The 20,513-nt window shown below is 31.6% G+C and overlaps 1 protein-coding gene and 1 long non-coding RNA gene across 2 annotated transcripts; one reads left to right on the top strand and one right to left on the bottom strand.

The window, feature by feature from the left end:
- Nucleotides 1-1,365: 1,365 nt before the first annotated feature.
- On the top strand, nt 1,366-3,048 carry LOC112421217 (uncharacterized). Its single transcript, XM_024781865.2, has 2 exons — nt 1,366-1,551; nt 2,414-3,048. Exons 1-2 carry the CDS (start codon nt 1,422-1,424, stop codon nt 2,794-2,796), a joined length of 513 nt encoding a protein of 170 aa, XP_024637633.1. The 5' UTR covers nt 1,366-1,421; the 3' UTR covers nt 2,797-3,048.
- A 16,444-nt stretch (nt 3,049-19,492) lies between these two features.
- Nucleotides 19,493-20,005, bottom strand: LOC25492268 (uncharacterized). The gene is made up of 2 exons (XR_003011412.2): nt 19,868-20,005; nt 19,493-19,775 (listed from the first exon to the last, which is right to left on the bottom strand). It is a non-coding gene; the product is annotated as an uncharacterized lncRNA (long non-coding RNA).
- Between the last annotated feature and the right edge of the window lie 508 nt (nt 20,006-20,513).

Here is a 20,513-nt window from a genome sequence, read left to right as displayed (position 1 = left end):
CATTTGTTTCTTCACCGTGATAGCTTTGGCTCTTTGTGGCGGCTCATCAGGTCGTGGATTGGTGTTTCATGTGTCGAACCTTATGATATATGTGAGCATTTCTTTCAGTTCATTCATTATACATGGCACTCAAGGATGCGGAGATCCTTCCTTCAGCTCGTTTGGTTACTTTGTGTCTGGATGGTTTGGAATGAACGTAATAACAAAATATTTAATAATATCCAAGCCACCATAGAACAACTCTTATAAAAAGTTAAATTTCATTCGTTATGGTGGCTTAAAGCTAATAATGTCAAGTTTGTGCACGACACTTAGAGTTGGTGGTCAGACCTTTTGTTATGTCTGGGTATCGACTGACCGTTGTTTAGTAAATATTGCATGACTGTTCTCTTTTAGGAATGACCCTTTGGTACACCTTGTACTGAAGTGGATCCACGGCCGATGTTAATATATTTCATTTTTATGTCTTAAAAAAAAATAAAAACATTAAATTATTTTTGATATTTTGAAATAGTCACGAATTTTGAAAATTGTATCATAATTACTTTTTCAAAACGGTACATAAACATTTGTTTATGCATATATAAACATAAAAGAAAATAAATATTTGATAGGAATGTTATATTAATGCTGATAATTTTCATGTAATATTTGTAAACATTTTAGAAAATTATCAATATAATTGTTTTATTTACAATGACCACAATGTTGTATGATCCGTGCGAATATAGATGTCTTTTTTTTTTTTTTTTTTTTTGGGTCTTAGATGGAGTAGTAAACCACTGAAATTAAACTCACACACACTGTGAGGTCGGATCATGACGTCCGGCCTTGTAATTTTGACATTTATCAGTTGAACTAAGACTTCTAGACAATATAGATGTCTTTTATTGGTGGTATTTATTTACTCTACGCGTAAATTAGCAAAGAGCTAAGAGATAATGTAAATTGGTAGATCGATAAAACATTTGAGTATATTTGAAATTTATTTATTAGTTAATATTGATTCTTATGTTATGCAAATAAAAAAAAAAAAACTTTTAAAAACATGTATACCAAAACAAAGACGGAGTAGATTTTGTTTTTTTGGGATTCATATCGACATGATACATTCAAATTTTCTACCAAAAAAACAACTATAATTGTCCAAACATATCAACTATAATTGTCTGCAGAAGTACTATTACACCTATCCAAACAGTTAATGTAGACCCTCATATTATGCATGATAGTAGAAATCTACACTGAGGGTATCTTTATTGCAATCAGCTAATACCAACAACTAATTTATGCATAAGGGTCCCTATAATTAATATACTCACATTCACTCTATTGCTGCCTCTATATTATAAGCTTCACACTTATTACTTTCTCTTCAATTTCATAGTTTTGTTTATCAGCTTTTTCCTGTTTCATTGCTCATGGCATATGTTCATGTTATCACAGCTCTTCTCTTTGCATTAGTTTTAGTTAGAATTGACCTATCAGCATGTGAAATTCTTCAGGGTAAAGTCTCATGTGTTGACTGCACTCATAGCTATGATTTATCTGGTATGTGCTAACTCACTTTGTCATAATTTGCCTTTGAGTTTAATTAAATGTTCATTACTTTGTTTCTATAGCATTATCCTTATTTATCAGCTTAAATAGTAGACTTTTTTTTTGAGCAATAAATAGTAGACATATATATTATGGATTTGACTATGAGAATAATAAAATATATTAGCACATTTATGATTAGTTATACATGTAAAATCGATCGTTAATTTATTTATTAATAGGGCCGACCGAAAGAGACATTTGGTAAAACCCTAACTATAAGCTCCATTAATTTCTCCTATTAGTCCGTTCTTGAATCGGATACTGAGTTTTAAAAAAACTCCTATTTTTTATTGTCCCTAATTATGAGAGAAATTTTACGTTTTGAAGAAACACACATGATTTTAGAACATCCAAACAACACAAAAACTCTTGATTTGTCGAGAAATACACATCTAGACGACAAGTAAGCTGTGTTTTTTTCCCATGTGTGAACATCCGAACTGATCTGAGTGACAAAGTTCCTCCCGTAATTTTTTGTAAAGGCCTTGTTGATAATACCTCGGGGATTTCACTTATGGAGCTTTTTTTCCCACCCAACATGTGTCTAGAAGTATACTTTCGAAAATAAACAAAAATAAAACAAGTCTCAAAGTATACTTCCGGACACATATAACTTTTTAGAACGAGTGAGGGGGAAAAGAAGATTCTTGGCTTATGGTTCCGTTCCAAGGATGTTGGGTCGGCCTTATTTGTCAAATGGTCGATGTTACTCATTTTACACTTCAAAATGATTTATTAACTTTAGAAGAACTAGCTTCAAAATTTTATGCATCTTTTACCTTGACTCTCATTGTTCTTGCATGATTTTCAGATATTAAGGTCACAGTGAAATGTGAAGGTGTTAAAAACCTAGCTATGACAACTACAGAAGAAGATGGCTCCTTCAAGGTTAACCTTCCCTCAGACAACACAAAAACTTCAATGAACTGTTTGGCAAAACTTCTTGGTGGACCAATTCAGCTTTATGCCAAAAAGCAAAACCAAGTTTCACAAGTTATTAAAGGAAAAGAAGAAAACAGCTACATAATTTCAACTCCTCTTAGTTTCTTGATATCATGCCCCCAAAACACAAATTGTAAGGCTACAAAACCTATTGGTTCATCCAAAACTATTGATCTTCCTTTGCCTCCAGAATGGGGTTTGGCACCTAGTAGCTATTATGTACCTTTTGTTCCTATCATTGGAATACCTTAATTAATCATGTGTGTTCAAGTGGTGTATAATCACTTGAGTAATAAAAATTATAGGGAACAATAGACTTTTATATAGTCTTGTTTGTTATGTATAATTATAAATGTAATGATGAATCATATATGTAGCTGTGGACAAATGCAACATATATGTAATGATGTATCATATTGTGTGCCTATGAACTAATGTTAGTATATATATTCATCTGCTTTTTCCAAGCTTCAAAGCAGATATATGTTGTATTGGTGAGGAATATAAGTTACATTAATTTGAACCCATTTATTTTATGGTTGAACCCCAAATATGTTGGCACCACAAAACCCCCATCCATCATTTGAAGAAGATCAATATCGACATTTTTAATGAAAAGCAATAGATTTTTAAAATAGATATTTAACTTTCTAAAATAAACTAATTGCAAAAATTATGTCAAAGAATATAGTGAAAACTTAAGTGTCTAGCATTCCTCCACCCTGATTTGTTAACTTCTGTTGTAATGTTATACCGTAAGCAGAGACGGATTCATAAATTTTAATAAGTAGGGTTAAAGATTTCATAATGAAAAATTCACCTTAAAAATACAAGTTGTTATTTTTTTTATCAATGTTATAATTACAACATTTTTTATATACAAAGCTACTCTAATTTTTTAACCAATGCTGTTTAGGATACACATTAGCATTCTCATTAAATTTAAAGTTTGTTGTTGTGCTATGAGTAAACTATGTGGAAACAATAATATCATTAATATCATATAAGTGTAGTCATAATTTATTGTAGTGTTATGAATGAGCTATGTCGGAGACAATAATACTATATAAATGTAGTCATGACTGTATGAATATGTAAATGTTGGTTAAACATATAATAGACAACTGGGGAAGCTGACCCCACTTCCCAAATGGTGAATATGTCCCTGACAGTAAGATATTGCTAATTTATTGAACTGTTTTGTACTAATGTTTCTCTCAGTGTCCCTTCACACAAATTCAAACTATGTACATGTAAAACAGGGTCTATCTTATCATTTTTGGTGTCATGGCGAACCAATAAAATGGTGTCCTTGTAACTATTTAAAACTAGATATAATCTCGTGCATAGCGCTGATATCTTAAATATTTAGTTTGTGAATAGTTTTTTTAAAATAGAAAAAAATTAATTACACATGGACTATAGTTATTCATAACCTAATTAAAGATGAGAATAAGAAATATAGGTTGCCATCAATTTAAAAGTACGCAAGTAAATATTTATTCCTAAGTGCAAAACTTAAAGAATCATAGGAGGTAATTTGGCCTAAAAATTGAGAGTGGGATGGTGATGAGCACTATGCAGTAGATAATAGAAGCATTTTCATCTCAAAAGTTAGAAGGGTGAATATTAGAAGCATTAATGTTACTTCTAAAAATCAATCAATCACAATTTCAAGTAGATTCGTGAAGTAATATTCCTTCACATTCGGCTTGTCTTATAATTTTAGAATCTTCATCAAAGAGGAGATAGGAAATTGTGTTGGCAGACAACATTCTCTAGTATAATAAGGTATAATGGTTAATAGATTTAAATTATCCGAATCTAATTTGCTGATGATACTTTGCTGGTGGGTACTAAAAATTGGGCCAATGTACGTGCTATGAAGGCGGTTCTTGTTATCTTTGAGGCAATGTCTGGGTTGAAAGTTAATTTTCATAAGAGTTCGTTGGTGGGGGTTAACATTGCCCCTTCCTGGTTGAGCGAGGCCGCGTTAGTGCTAAATTGTAAAGTGGGTAAGGTGCCATTCTTATACTTGGGTTTGCCGATTGGGGGTAATCCTCGTCGTTTGTGTTTCTGGGATCCTATTGTGAATCGTGTTAAAGCTCGACTGTCGGGTTGGAATAGTCGTTTCCTCTCTTTTGGTGGCCGCTTGGTTCTTCTCAAAGCTGTCTTGACTTCTCTGTCTGTCTATGCACTTTCCTTCTTCAAAGCTCCGTCAGGTATAATCTCTACCATTGAATCTTTATTTAATAATTTTTTTTGGGGTGGGGGTGAGGATTGTAGGAAAATATCTTGGATAGCTTGGAGTTCTGTTTGTCTCCAAAAGGAGTTTGGAGGGTTAGGGGTTAGACAGTTGAAGGAGTTTAATATTGCTTTATTAGGGAAATGGTGTTGGAGGTTGTTAGTGGATAGGGGTGGATTTTGGTATAGAGTTTTAGTCGCTCGTTATGGCGAAGTATGTGGGAGGTTGGAGGTTGGGGGCCAGAGTTGTTCTTCTTGGTGGCGGGAGGTAGGGAGGATTAGGGATGGGGACGGTGATGTTAGGGGGGGTTGGTTTCATGATTGTGTTACTAGGAAGGTAGGGGATGAGAATGATACTCTTTTTTGGTTTGATACTTGGTTGGGATCGGTTCCTTTGTGTGTTCGTTTTCGTAGGTTATTTGAGCTTTATGAGAATAAATATGTTACAGTTGCAGATTTGTTTTCTCTTGGGGTCGAGGAGGGGGGTGAGGCGTGGCAGTGGAGGCGGAGATTGTGGGTGTGGGAGGAGGAGATATTAGAGGAGTGTAGGGCTCTTCTGTTTGATGTTTCTTTGCTTATTAATGTTTCAGATCAGTGGTTGTGGATCCCGGACCCCAAGCAGGGGTATTTAGTTCGGGGGGCTTATTACGTGTTGACTTCTACAGACTTATCTCCGGTGGACCTAGCAGAGGAGATGATTTGGCACAGACAGGTTCCGTTGAAGGTATCACTTTTCGCTTGGAGGCTTCTTCGTGATCGTTTGCCTACTAAATCGAATCTGATATACAGAGGTGTCATTTCACCAGACGCTGGTTTGTGTGTCTCTGGTTGCGGTGCTTTGGAGTCGGCGCAACATTTGTTTCTTTCGTGCTCTTCCTTCGCTTCACTTTGGCCGATGGTTCGTGATTGGATTGGTTTTGTTGGAGTAGATACTAATGTTTTGTCTGACCACTTTGTTCAGTTTGTTCACACAACAGGTGGGAGTAAGGCGACAAAGTCTTTTCTTCAACTAATTTGGCTACTTTGTGTCTGGGTCTTATGGACTGAACATAACAATAGGTGTTTTAATAATCATGTGACTCCTTTGCCCAGGTTGCTTGACAAAGTAAAATATTTGTCCTTAGGTTGGTTGAAAGCTAGAAAAGTCTATTTTATGTTTGGCACTCATAGTTGGTGATCAAGCCCTTTACAATGTTTGAGTATTGGCTGAGTTGGTGTCGTTGTTGTTCTGACTTCTACTTTTTGGTGTTTTCTTGACGAGTCTTTGAGGCATGCCTTGTGCTAATGACACTCTTGTTGTTAATATAATTCCATTTTTGATTGTTCAAAAAAAAAAAGATTTAAATTATAATAAATAAAAAAATTGATAACATATGTAGCCTATAAGGACTAATATCTCATGATAATAAGTAGCAATAGAGAAAAATGATGCAAATGATTTGTTAAACAAAATCCAAATACCAGCAAATAGAGAAAAATGGTAAAATTGGTTTTAAAAAAAACATATATGTCCCCTAGCAACTTGATTAGTCTTATAGCGAATTCAAAAACCCTAAGCCGTAAAGATATCTTCGGGTATTTGGGGTCAAAGACCATAGCTAGGCTTGGTTGTGCACTATCATAATAAATCTTTTGTGATTGCTAATGTATGTGTACCTAAATGTCAGATATTAATGTTTGTGACCTTAACAGAACACCTCCAAAGACCCCGTTAGAGTGGGTTAGAAAAAAGAAGAAAAGAAAAGAGAGAAAAATGGTAAATTCATGAGAGGCACATGGTCATTGATTATATGTGAAAAAGTTCAATGACACTACAACAGCAAAAACATTAACTATCCTCAGAGACCAGCTTTCAACTGCAAGTATAGTACAGATACGCATTAACTATCACATTCGACAGAAGAATTTGCATTTCACTATTTCAAATTTAGAGAAATTTATTTATTATATTATTATCTGCTAATTGATGTTATTTTATTTCCACATTTAAATTGTTAGACAAATTTTGTTCTTCTTTACCCTTTTTTGTTTCAAATTTTTTATTTTTCTACAAATTATTTTCAGCATATCTTGTTGTTTAAGTTTGGATCCGAAAAAAAAGAAAAACATTTCAAAACGTTATTTTTTCAGACATCAATTAGATTTTTTTTTATTAATTATATTATTATATATTATCATATGTTTGTATCTATCAATATTCTTTTTTGAAAAAGATAAATTAGTCCACCTAAATTGGTACCGGGAGAATCGAACCTGATAACTCGAAGAGGAGCACACTCCTAGGTCTCAAGTCAATACCATCAATTAGTTTAAACATTATTTTATTTTATTTATAAGATGACTAAATGCTATTACCCTAAACAATTTTTTTTTTTTGACAAGTTAAAAAAAAGACTCATTTTAGTTCCTGAGAAAAATTATAAGACCTAATTTAGTCTCTAAAAAATATATAATTCACTTTTATTTCCCCAAAAATATAAACAGAGGCAACTTAATCTCTACTTTCTTTACCACTAATTCCACATACTTTGTTGTTGTTCTTCATCATAGTAGCAGAAAATCGTATAATGCACATAGTTTAAACTTTACGCTTGTGAGCAACAATGGAAAAGAACAACAACAAAATATGTAGGATTTATGGTATGTGGGTCTCTGGTGGTAAAGCCAATATAGGCTACGTGGAAAATATACATAATTTTAAGTTAATAAAAGAATGTCATAAGACTTTGCACTGTAGCGCTAATATAATATAAAAGTTAATATTTTAATATATTAATTTTATTTGTAGAAATATTTTAATATTATTAAGCCATAAATGAATTATCATCTTAGTAAATATATAATTGAAATATTTTAACATATTTCTATTTTACACCATCTTTTTATTTTTTTCATGAATTCTAACATGTCATTACGATTCTCTAACTTTTATAAAAACAAATAATTTTTTTTGGTCAAGTCAAAACAAATAATGTTAATATCCACTAAAATGTTCTTTTTATTCAAAGTTTGTACACTAACATTTTTCTGTCTATATTCTTTTTGTTAATTACTAGCTTCCAGACGGGCACTCCCGTGGAGTACCCGTCTGTCCGCTCTTTCTACTGCGCTAACACATGTAACTCATAAACAATATGTTTTTCAACATCAATGTTGTTTAGTTTTTCTTGATATATCTTGGAGAAAATTATTAGAATTAAAAGAATGATCAAGCTTGATCAAAAAGAGAAGGATTAAACTTGATAAAAAATGTACGATAGGTAATTCATGCACTTCTTTAAAACAGAGTTACTTAATATATACTTAGTTTTGTGATGCATACTCATCTATCTATGGAGGATGAATATGCATGAAACATGAGTGACAGTTATGAGGGTTGATTTGATGAAGATATTAAATCTTTTTCATCGCTAACACATTTTACAGAAAAACAGTAAACATATGCACTATATTATTTATCAAGCCATTTGAGTTTGTCACAAAATATAAAATTAGGAAAATAGAAGGAAAACCAATAGAAGAAATAAGAAAAAAACTTTGATAACACATTTATGTCTTTCAAAGGAAGAAAACATTTCAAAAAGAGTGAAAGAATATTTACACATTAATCATATCACTTCTCATACTTTGCGATATTTTTGATTGAAAAAGTCAATGTGACATAGCAAGTGGAATGTTAATTAAATTGGGGCATATAATTGATGTTGTTGTTTGAGAAATGTTGGAGAAATAGAAGGCAAGAGCGCCTACATACAACGACCCCTTTCCTTTTTTTTTTATTCACGCTTTGTTGTCGATAATGTAGCATCATTTTTTGATAACTTCAAATTCTTCTTTTTCGTTCCACTCGATCTTCTCCTGCTCTCTTCTTCAATTCCTTTACTCGTTTCAATCTCCCATCCCTTCCACTTGATATAGGAGATATTGAACCTAGAAATTCCTCATATGGGATAGAAATAGGATATTCAAGATAAAAAAGCATATTATATATACTTGCTCTTAAGATGATTTCAAAATTTGAATGTGAATTTGTAAGTATCATTTACAAAGCATATTGACTTTTAAATATTATTTGATATATTCAAGATAAAAAAAGCATAGCATATATACTTGCTCTTAAAATGATTCCAAAATTTTAATGTGAACTTGTAAGTATCATTTTACAAAGCATATTGACTTTTAAATATTATTTTTAAGAATAATACAAACATCTTGCATCATGTTATTGTGTTGACCACTTGAAACCGTGTAAGGAACATATTTAGATTTAACAGAAAATTAATGAGAGAATTTTAACTACAAAAGATTAATGAGAGAATTTTAACTAAGAACGTAACTAACATAGAGCTTTCAATGATAAGAAAACTTCAATTTAACTATAAGGAAAACTTTGTTTTTGTAATTTTATAAAATCTTTAAGACATTCTTTTTGCCAAAATAGTCTTTTAAAACACAAATACAATACACCCAAAGTAAAGTTGGACACAAAAGATAAAACAATTTCTCTGAAATAACAGTTCACATAATTGTAAAAATGAAAGTAAAATAGGCCAAAATGCAAATTTAATTTGAGTACAAACTGTAAGTTAAAAATTAAGAAATATTTTTACCTACCTCAAGTCTAATGAGGACGTAGGACTACCAAGTAAGTACCATATGAGCACAAAAAAAAAGCTACAGAAGAGTCATTCATCTCTATTTCAAATTAAAGTACTTTAAACATAGAAAAACTTAAAACACACATACGCAGACACAAACACACACTTATTGTCTTCATTTACTAACCAAATCATATTTTTTTGTTACATTTAACCATATATTAGAAAGGTATAAAAAATGCACCAACATTAATAATGACAGTAGTAAACAAAAGAGAATTAAAAAATGATCACGTATATTAACAAATGACCCAAAAAAATTCTTAAAAAAAACAAATAACCCAAAAAGAGACAAAAATGCAATTAGAGTAAATTGAAAAATGATAAAGATAGGGATGAGTTGTTACTTCTTTTTGTTTTTGTGTAAATCAATTTTGATGTTAATATTTTGTATGAATCAATTTTTTACTATATTTTAATTTCAATCACAAAAAATGAGCAATTGACAGTTGAAAATAATTGAACACTTGAAATAGATGGTAATTTAAGTGAGATGCACATTGTTGAAGAATAGTCACTATCAATGTTTACAAATTTATAGTTAAGATAATATGAGATCCTTTAGAACCATTGTCATATGAGTCCCTCTCATAACATTGAAGTATACATATTACTTTCAATATGCTCATTTTTGTTTCATGTTGTAATATCCTCCCTCCTCGTTCATATATGTCGCTTCTAAGAAGAAAAGAAACTGCAAGATACCAAACAGTTCATCTCTTTGTATAAATCCCCACCATCGTCTCTCAATACCCTTGATTTCAAATTGTCTTTCCTTACACAAATGTTGTTGATTGTTTTATGAGGCTTGTAACATTCCTTACAAAGTAACCAGAGTCAATAATTTAGGTTTGTTTCTTGCGGGTTTTTCTGATTTTCTTCCAAACTCCAATGATATTATGCTAGCTGAACTTTCTGTCATTTCATGGGTTGGTCATGGCTAAGGATTTGGGTTATATAGAGCTAACTTGTTATTCGAATTCTCTTATTTGCATCAATCTTCTTAATGGCCCCGTTGAGAGATACCATGTTTATGCGGTACAATTGCTTCTTCAAAGTAATATTATGGTTTCTCACACTCTCAGAGAGGGGAACCAATGCGTAGATTTTATGGCGAAGCTTTGAGCTTCATCTGATGATGGCATTTTCTTCATGACTCATCGACTAGGTTATCTTCACTAATCGATGCTACTTCTTTGCTTGATTTCATTTGATGTAAATATGAGTATCAATCATTTTTTGATAACTCTATAACAACAACACTCTTTTTTACAATTTTGGATAATATGTAAATTCACACATCATTGGTTCCTTTATTGGTTCCAATTGTTTTCATCCTAAATATTATGTCAATTCCTAATCTCATAAACTGATTATATGCTCTCTTAATCAGCCCATACATATTTTATGATGAATCACAATGTTCCGTCGTTTTAGCATCACTTCTTTCAAAGTTTTTTTTTTTAAATACGTTATTGAACCCGTGCGAAACACGGATTTGTAACTAGTTAGAAGAAAAATGTAATCCCTGTAACTTGTTTTCCCTGATACTTTGCTTGCAATTTCATTTTCAATACTTTGCTTGTAAAGGTGATTCTGAAGCTTTGTCAATTAGCTCAATAACATATCAAGTGCATAAGAGAATGATAATGGCAAGGAGGGGATAGTAGCAACAATTTAGAGATTTGGAAAGTTTTAGATTCATTATCATATTATTTTTAGGAAATAGTTTGAAGTAAATTGCAAACTATATTTATGTATTTTTAAGAGCTCTTTCTCTTGAATGAAATTATTATGTTGGATCAAAATTTGTGTCTCTGAAAATAGTGAAACATAAATAACTAAATTATGCTTGATTTTTTTATTTATTTTAAAAAAAAAAAATTGAAGTTAGAGATGGAATTATAATTTCTGTCTCTGTAGAGATGGAATTGAGTTTAAATAGAGATGAATTTGGTTTTCTATTGAAACGGAATATATAATTCTGTGACGGACTTTTTCCGTGTCTATTAGAGACGGAATCCGTAAATCCGTCTCCAATAAACTTAGAGACGAGTAAATTAACCACGGATCTAATTCCGTCTCCAACTTCTTTAGAGACGGATTTTTTGCATTTTAGAGACTGATTTTGCCCGTCTCTAATTTGGATTTTTCTAGTAGTGATCCCTGCTGGTCTCTTTGACCTTCTTCTTGACTATTGTGTTGAATGAGACAACTTGGATGGTTGGTAATGGTTCTACGATAAATTTCGTGGCTGGTAAATGGCTTAGCTGCCCAATTTAGAACTTATTTGACGTGCTTCAAGCATTGCAGACGCATTTATCCTCTAAGGTAAAAAAAATTATCCTTAGAGGTATATGATTCAATTTAGGACAAAAGTTCACAATAAAAGCTTGAAAAGTAAAATATGGTGTTTGGTTACAACAACAAAGACTCAAAGGCGCAAATAACATTGTACTATTATATTGATATATATGAGAAAACCTCATATTTCACTTGCAACGGTATAATGAGGGAAGAAATGCTCTTTCAGCAGTTATCTTGATACTCAAGAAGCCCAAATGCTGCAGAATTTTAATGTACCCACCCGCCATGGTTTTAAATTACAGTTGCGATCGTGGATGAGGTCATTGTTGTGACACACATTGAGCTGGTCTTTGCTACTAAGAATAATTTTACGTTTACTCATTGTAGAAACGTTTCAGTTTGCACAATATATTCGTTGAAGTGTTTACCATACATACATAGTGAAAGTTGTGAGAAACTTAAAAGATCAAAATTTTCTTAAAATCTCAAGTAAATAAGGGCTTAGGGGATCTGAAATTTTTATTATTCCGGGAAGATCTTGACGAACATTGGTGTGATGCTGGAAATAAATTGGAAGGTTGGAAGATTAAACACCAAGTTATTAAACTTTGATCTAAGTATTGTGTGAATTGAAAATATAGAGTGTGGAGGTCCCACATAAAATAGAACACACACATTAGTAGTGTTTAAATAGTGGTATTTAATTTTAAATACCTGATAATGATGAAAATAATAATAATTATTATTCTTATTCTTTGATATCACTTCTCATACGTGATAAGATTGAGAATCCAACTGAATTTCCTATCTTTCCTTCATTAGTTTGTTTCATCTAATCATGTGGGTTTGTTTCTTTTTGAACTTATCCGATTAGTTTGTTACTTGAGCTGATATGTGGGTTGCTTAATTTTTAAGTTTACTTAATTCTTAAATTTCTCCAAATTAGTTACAAATTCTCCCTATAAAAGGAGAGCTCACCTAGTTCAAAAATCACACCAAAGAGTTTCATTGAGTTGTCGGAAACTCTTTCTCTCTTCTCTCTTTCTTGACTTGTGTTGACGAGTCTTTCTTCTCTTTATCTCCTTTCTCTGTCCCTTCGGACTTAAGAGTATTCTTAAGACCATAGTTCCTTTTCGGTTTAATGTCCCTTCGAAATTAAGAATGGTCTTAAAACATAGTCCCTTCGATAATATATGTCTCTTCGGAATAAAGAGTACTTTTAAGATCATAGCCCCTATTTGGAATAACAATGTCCCGTCGGAATTAAAAATGATCTTAACGGTATATATAAAAAATATTTCAATATTTTTCTATTTGAGGAGAAATGGTGGTATCACCATATTTGAGTGGTCGTAGGGCCATATTGATGTTTTGGAGAAATTAAAGTTAGAATGGTGGCAACACCATATTTGAGTGTTCTCAACACCATAACAGAGTGGTAACAATACCATATTAAAATGGTTTCTGTATTAAAGAGTGATCTTAATACCATATTTGAGGGTGTAATTCTCGAACGGTTTTCTACAGTGCAGTAGTTAACCGCAAAGGTTGTTTTATTCTGGAGGCGACGTGGTTGATAGTCAGCCTTGCACAATTTTGGGCAGTGCTATGAAACGTCTTAAAGAAAGCGATCTGCTTGTGACTCAACCTAGTAACAACTTCGGTAGATAATAGAATTTGGAAATCCAAATACAGCAATTTGAAAATCCAAAAACAACAATTTTAATACGTTTCTTTATGTTATGTACCGAAGAATTTACTTATTAAGGTTCAGTTGTCCCTAAATACAAGAATGATAAATCAAGCTATAGATATACATCTTTTAATTGAAACGTGGAAGTGTTTGTTGTTTGTTGTTATAACAACAACACTAAAAAATTAACATATGTGACTTGAAATCTGTTTGAAATTTATTTTCAAATTCAGAATCATATTGTGAATAAATAACTTTAATAATTAATAGAATAGAACCATCATATATTGTTGCATCGTTGTTAATTTTCTATTTGACTCTTGACAGTTGACATAGAAAAATATTTAGCAAAGACCCAATCGAGTAGGATAAAGTCAATTGTTAAGTATTGGAAAATATTGTACAATGTGACCCTTGAACGACGACAACCTCAAATGATGTAATGATTCTAAATTTTAAGGATGAGTTTACCACATGAGATGGATCTTGTGCTTGCTTCGCTGTACCAACTTCCGTTCAAGCACATCGACTAGTTTCTTTTGGTAAATTAAAGCACATGTATATCTTTGTGAATTTGAGCTCCAGTACCAATATTTGGACATATACGAAATTGAGTATTTAATATTTGACATGTGAACAAGCATTTAATTTTAAACTTGAGTAACTTGGATTTAATTTTAAAGTTATATAATTAGACGATTTTATTTTTTTGCAAGCAAGATAAATGAATCAAAAGTTCATATGAATCAGTGTTTAGAGAATTTGAATCTCTAAATTTAATAAATTATGATATGTGCGAACTTGATGATATATAACCTAGAAATGATAAAATAATCTTTTATCATACTTACTGATGACTGTGAATTTTGGAAAATAAAATTGATACGCTTGATATGTTCAATTTTTATAAATTGAAATTTATGTTGGATAGAGTACTCCAGAAATTCTAATTAAGAAGTTTTGAAGAAAAGACAACCCAACTTGTCTTATTTTTGAACTTGGGATTGTCTGAACTATATTTGAATTCGGGACCCCAAGAAAGTTGAACTCACTAGTAAATTCTATGAATGTGTATTCATTGGATATGCTATAAATAACAAAACATATAGGTTTTATGACCTAAATGCTAAAGTGATCATAGATATAAAAGATGTTGATTTCTATGTAAATATTTAATCCTTTAACTAAAGAATAGTGGGGCACTAGTGGGAGCACGAAATTAGTGGGGGTAAAATAAATTCCTTTTTAAAAATTAAGAACTAGTGGGGGCACTATATCTGATCACTATATCTGAAAACATCGTACAAGATGTTATAGAACCTCGAAGAGGTAAGAAAGCAAGAATTGCTAAAGAGTATGGACCTTATGCTTTATACATTGGAAGAAGATCCATTTGGTCTTCAAGAAGCTTTATCTTCATTGGATGCTAACTTTTGAAAAGAACCAATAAACGATGAAATGGATTCTCTAGAGTCTAACAAAACATGACACTTGGTTGACTTGCCTCATAGTTGCAAATCCAATCGGTTATATTTGAATTTTGGAAAAAGAAACTAAAACCTAATGGGACGGTTAATGAATATAAGGCTTTCGTTGTAGTAAAAGGTTTTAGACAAAGAGAAAAAATATAGACTTCTTCGACACTCATTCACCAGTCACTAGAATCATAACCATAAGAGTACTAGTCCCTTTAGCCGCCGTTCATAACTCGATAGTACTCCACATGGATGTGAAAGTTGCCTTTTTTATGGTGAACTAGAAGAAGAAATCTATATGGAACAACCTGAATTTTTTTGCGATTCATGAACAAGAAAACAAGGTCTGTAAGTTAGATAATTCTTTGTGAGGTCTAAAATAAACTCTTAAGGAATGACATGAAAAATTTGACATTCTAATGCTATCGAATGGGTATAAAGTGAATGAAAGTGACAAATAATATTTGCACCATCATATGTCTCTATGAAGACGACTTGCTCATATTTGATTTAAATATTCATGTTATGAATTATGTGAAATCATTGTTTATCAACAACATTGATAAGAAAGACCTACACAAATTTGAAGTAATTCTTAGTTTCAAGATTACTAGATCAGAAAAGAGAACTTTTTTGATGAATCTCACAAAGTTGAGAAGATCTTAAGGAAATGTAATTATTTGACCGTAAACTTGAAATCATATATTATGATCCAAGTGTAAGAACACTTGAGATGAATTTAGAAAAATAGAATATGCGAGCATCATTGGTAGTACATAGGTATGCCACTGAATGTATTAGACTCGACGTTTGCCACGTCGTGAGACTCTTATTCAAGTTTACTAGTAGACTGATGAGAAACATTAACATGTTATTGAAAGAGTCATAAGGTGCCTTAAGAAGATTATGACTCTAGAATTACATTATGAGAAGTAACCTATTGTATTTGAATGGTACAAGATACAAATTAGAAGTATCATATTGTACTTGAATGGTACAAGATACAAAATAGAACATCTTTCAGATGAGTCTTTAACGACCAGTGACTGCACATTGAGCATCACTGGAGGAGTTGTTTGTTAACAAATGATATTGACTCAGTCCACTGTGGAATGAATCTGAGATGAGAACACTAGAGAAAACTAGTGAAGAAGCAAGTTGATAAGATTCTTGCTAGTTGAGAACTCTTAATGGATAAAATTGTTGTTAGAAGTGTTAATTCATTGTGATAGTACTACAACTATTACAAAAATTGAGAATCGTTACTACAATGGAAAGAGACGATAATTAAGGCACGAACACATAAAGGATTAGAGAGCTAGCTACTCTAAAAAAGGAACGGTTAAAATAGATCATGTACGTACTGATACAGAATTAGTCAATCCTTTGACGAAAGAAATTACTAGAAAGAAAGTCCTAAACACATCAAATAGGATGGGACTAGTACCCAAAGGTCACAAGTGATGGTAACCCGGCCTAAATGACTGGAGATCCCAAGAAATAGGTTCAATGGGTAATAACAAGTCATGAGTGATAGAACATGCTATGAGAAAAGTAAGAAAGCATGAATCATGCAGCGATATGAGGTTGAGATAATAGAAACTCTTAATGAGATCTATATTCTATGCGGAGTGGAATACATAGCTACAGGAGTACTCTTGATAGACTCACCTATACGAATGTGGAACTAACTAAGGCCGGTTCCTATGGGATTCGGGGCAGAATACCTAGAGCGTTCATTAAAACTGGGATAGACGTGCAGGGTCATAAACGCATGGGCTTTTAGAATACACCTTAGAAAAGGGTTTATGTGTGGGTTCTATTTCTGAGATAGAGTTCAATGTTGTAAGAAACTCTTGTTAATCGGAATATTATCCGCTATGCAAAGGTTCAAGTTGTGGGCGACACCTTTGTTTATTAGCAACCTTATAGAAACGTTTTGACGTTATTATTGAAACCTTTTTTTAAATTCAAATGGGGGATTGTTGAAACATTGGTGTGAAGATGGAAAGAAATTGGACGGTTGGAAGATTAAACTCCAAGTTATTAAACTTTGATCTAGTGTTGTGTGAATTGAAAAAATAGAGTGTGGAGGTCCCACATAAAATAGAACACACACATTAATAGTGTTTAAATAGTGATATTTAATTTTAAATACCTGATAATGATGAAAATAATAATAATTATTATTCTTTAATCATGGATATCACTTCTCATAATTTTAGGTTATGTTTGTTGTGATAAGATTGAGAATCCAACTGAATTTTCTATCTTTCCTTCATTAGTTTGTTTCATCTAATCTTGTGGGTTTGTTTCTTTTTGAACTTATCCTATTCGTTTGTTACTTGAGCTGATATGTGGGTTGCTTAATTTTTAAGTTTACTAATTCTTAAGTTTCTCCAAATTAGTTACAAACTCTCCCTATAAAAGGAGAGCTCACCTAGTTCAAAAATCAAACCAAAGAGTTTCATTGAGTTGTCGGGAACTTTTTCTCTCTTCTCCCTTTCTTGACTTGTGTTGACGAGTCTTTCTTCTCTTCATCTCCCTTTTCTGTCCTTTCAGAAGTAAGAGTAATCTTAAGACTATAGTCCCTTTTCGGTTTAATGTCCATTCGGAATTAAGAAATGGTCTTAAAACATAGTCCCTTCGATAATATATGTCCATTCGAAATAAAGAGTACTTTTAAGATCATTGTCCCTATTTGGAATAACAATGTCCTGTCGAAATTAAGAATGATCTTAACGGTATATATAAAAAGTATTTCAATATTTTTCTATTTGAGGAGAAACGGTGGTATCACCATATTTGAGTGGTCGTATGGCCATATTGATGTTTTGGAGAAATTAAAGTTAGAATGGTGGCAACATCATATTTGAGTGGTCTCAACACCATAACAGAGTGGTAACAATACCATATTAAAATGGTTTTAGTATTAAAGAGTGGTCTTAGTACCATATTTGAGGGTGTAATTCTCGAACGGTTTTCTACAGTGCAGTAGTTAACCGCACAGTTGTAGTTGGACTTGTTTTATCCTGGAGGCGACGTGGTTGATAGTCTGTTTTGCACAATTTTGAGTAGTGCCACGAAACGTCTTAAACAGAGTGACCTCGTCGTGACTTAACCTAGTAACAACTTTGATAGATAATAGAATTTGGAAATCCAAATACAACAGTTTATAAATCCAAAAACAACAGATGCGATTGCTGATGGAGTTACGATGCAGTTCAATTCGTACACGTGATTACTTTGCAATGCCGTTACGAAGGCCTCTGCAACAACAATATTGCGGCCACAATTGCAGTTGTGGGCTGCAGTTTGAAACCATTGCACCAACCACTATTTTTAAACACCTCCAATCAAAATTGTTGTACGGTATCCCTCTACTTTGCATTGGATCAAATGCAAACAGATGTATCCTTCCCCTTTGGTCCTGCATCAAGTGGTGGAATTTTTTGAGATTATATGGCTAACTTCTTAGGAGGCTTAGCCACAAATATCGGTTTTTTTTCTTTCCCTTACTCTTTAAATTTCTGCAAATCAATTTATGATATATGATTATGATGAGTTAAGTTAATTTCTACACGCTTGTGATTGAATAAATTATAAAACCTATTTTCAAGAGCTTATTGATTCAATCACCTTTCGTATAGAGATTAATTTGGTGCTTAATTCATCACATATATCAAAGTTGTATAATTACTTTTGTTAGTGATTTCTTGCTTAAGAGTAAGTTTGGTTTGAGATAATCATAGATTTTATGGATTATTTATTGTGTGCATTTATCAATTGATTGTGTAATAATAATTATTGTGTGTACCATTGATCTTCATTCTTCAAATCTTTTGATCCTTCATGCGTGACATGCTTTGCCGAATAAATGATTTATCAATAAAAAAGACTCAAAATATCTATCGAGTTGCATGATTAAGGAAGAAACTAAATTACAATGACTAAAATAAAGACAATACAAAATATTCCTCAAACCGTGACTAACTCCTTCAAATTACCTCTAAAGTGTCTTCAAAAACAAATAAATAACTAAAAAAATAGCTTAAATCATCATATGATGTTCACTGTCCGCAGTGACACAAGATATATTTTAGTCTTAACTTACATACATTAAATGTTTATTATTACAATATTTAATGAATATAATAAATTATTTGTTAGAACCGCGACATAAAAGTTCATGTCTAGCCTTTCTCTATGTTTTTTTTTTTTTGTTAAATAGTCTAGTGGCAAGAATAACACCCTCTAAATATCGATATGTGAGAAATATAGCGTTCAAAACCGAGCCCAAACATATTAAATGTCCCTGTAGCTACAAATTGTGTTTTACTTATAGGATTTTTCGATAATTTTTTTGATGCATACTAAATGTAAAAGCAAAAATAAATCATTATTAAATAATCAATCTACATAATCCTATATTGAATTTACTTATTAAATTAGCTGAATAATAGTTGCATGGTGTACACTTTTGAGTTTGTCATGTAAATTTAAAAGCCAGAAGATAAATAAAATTGTGAAATAAATTATAAAAGTAGCAAATTTATGAAGCACAAAAAAAATTTAAATAGGGAAGGAGAAATTATTATTAATAATGGTGGAATTAATGCCCATTTTACAACTCTGTGGGTTAGAGTAAAAATAAAACTCCTCAGTTGGTATTTGAACCATGTTCTTTGAAGTTAAAGTATCAATCTCTTATCATTGAAATGACATCTTTTGGACATATGAAACACGATTTAGTGATTTCTTTAACCGTTACATCACAAAAACCATCAACACACTTCCAAAGTTTACGTAATGTCGTCTCTGGACAATCACTATCTGAATTGCAAGGAACTGAAGCTGCATTGTCAAATAAAAAAAAAAGGAAAGTTATTAAGAGGTGGTGTAATATTGTGTATAAGATAAGTTTAAAAATGTTGTGAACAACATACTTCTACTTGTTATAACAAGAAATTGAGAAAGAAAAATGATCAAAGCATAAACAAAGATGAAAATTTTAGCCATATTTTTTCTCCTTTGCATTTCATAAATAAAATATTTTTTTTATCATTTTATAAGTGAAATTATTATCCTTTATCATTTTTAATTAAACTATTTTTAGCACTTCAGAGTTATAAGAAGCCATTTGTAAAATTGGAATTGATGTCAAATGTCATTAATTAATATGTCTTGTGTATCCCTTTAACTCACTCAATTGATCACTTAACTTTAGAAAAAAACTCACATAATTATTTTTTATGATCATGAAAGTTAATTATGTTTTTATTAAACTCATTATACATTTTTTATTTAAATTTTAGCCTTTCGTAATTCATAGGATAAAATCCCAAAAGAGGAACAACAATAATAAATGATGAAAAAAATTTAGTTGTATGAATAATACATCGAAGAGGTGACACCACATATATTTATATATGTGGGTGTCATAGGTTATTTTTGTCAACACACTTCAAATTACAATTTGACACTTCTATATTTCTTAAGATGACTACCCACCTACTATAAAAAGTCAGATTATCCATGAAGACTTGAAATAATGATGTTACCTAAAAATCTTTGAATAATGTATAACTAATT

This window comes from Medicago truncatula, chromosome 4 (genome assembly GCF_003473485.1).
Source record: "Medicago truncatula cultivar Jemalong A17 chromosome 4, MtrunA17r5.0-ANR, whole genome shotgun sequence".
In the NCBI taxonomy this organism is placed as follows: domain Eukaryota; kingdom Viridiplantae; phylum Streptophyta; class Magnoliopsida; order Fabales; family Fabaceae; genus Medicago; species Medicago truncatula.
The sequence above is the reverse complement of the archived record's forward strand: the minus strand, read 5'-3'. Positions and strand labels throughout refer to the sequence as shown.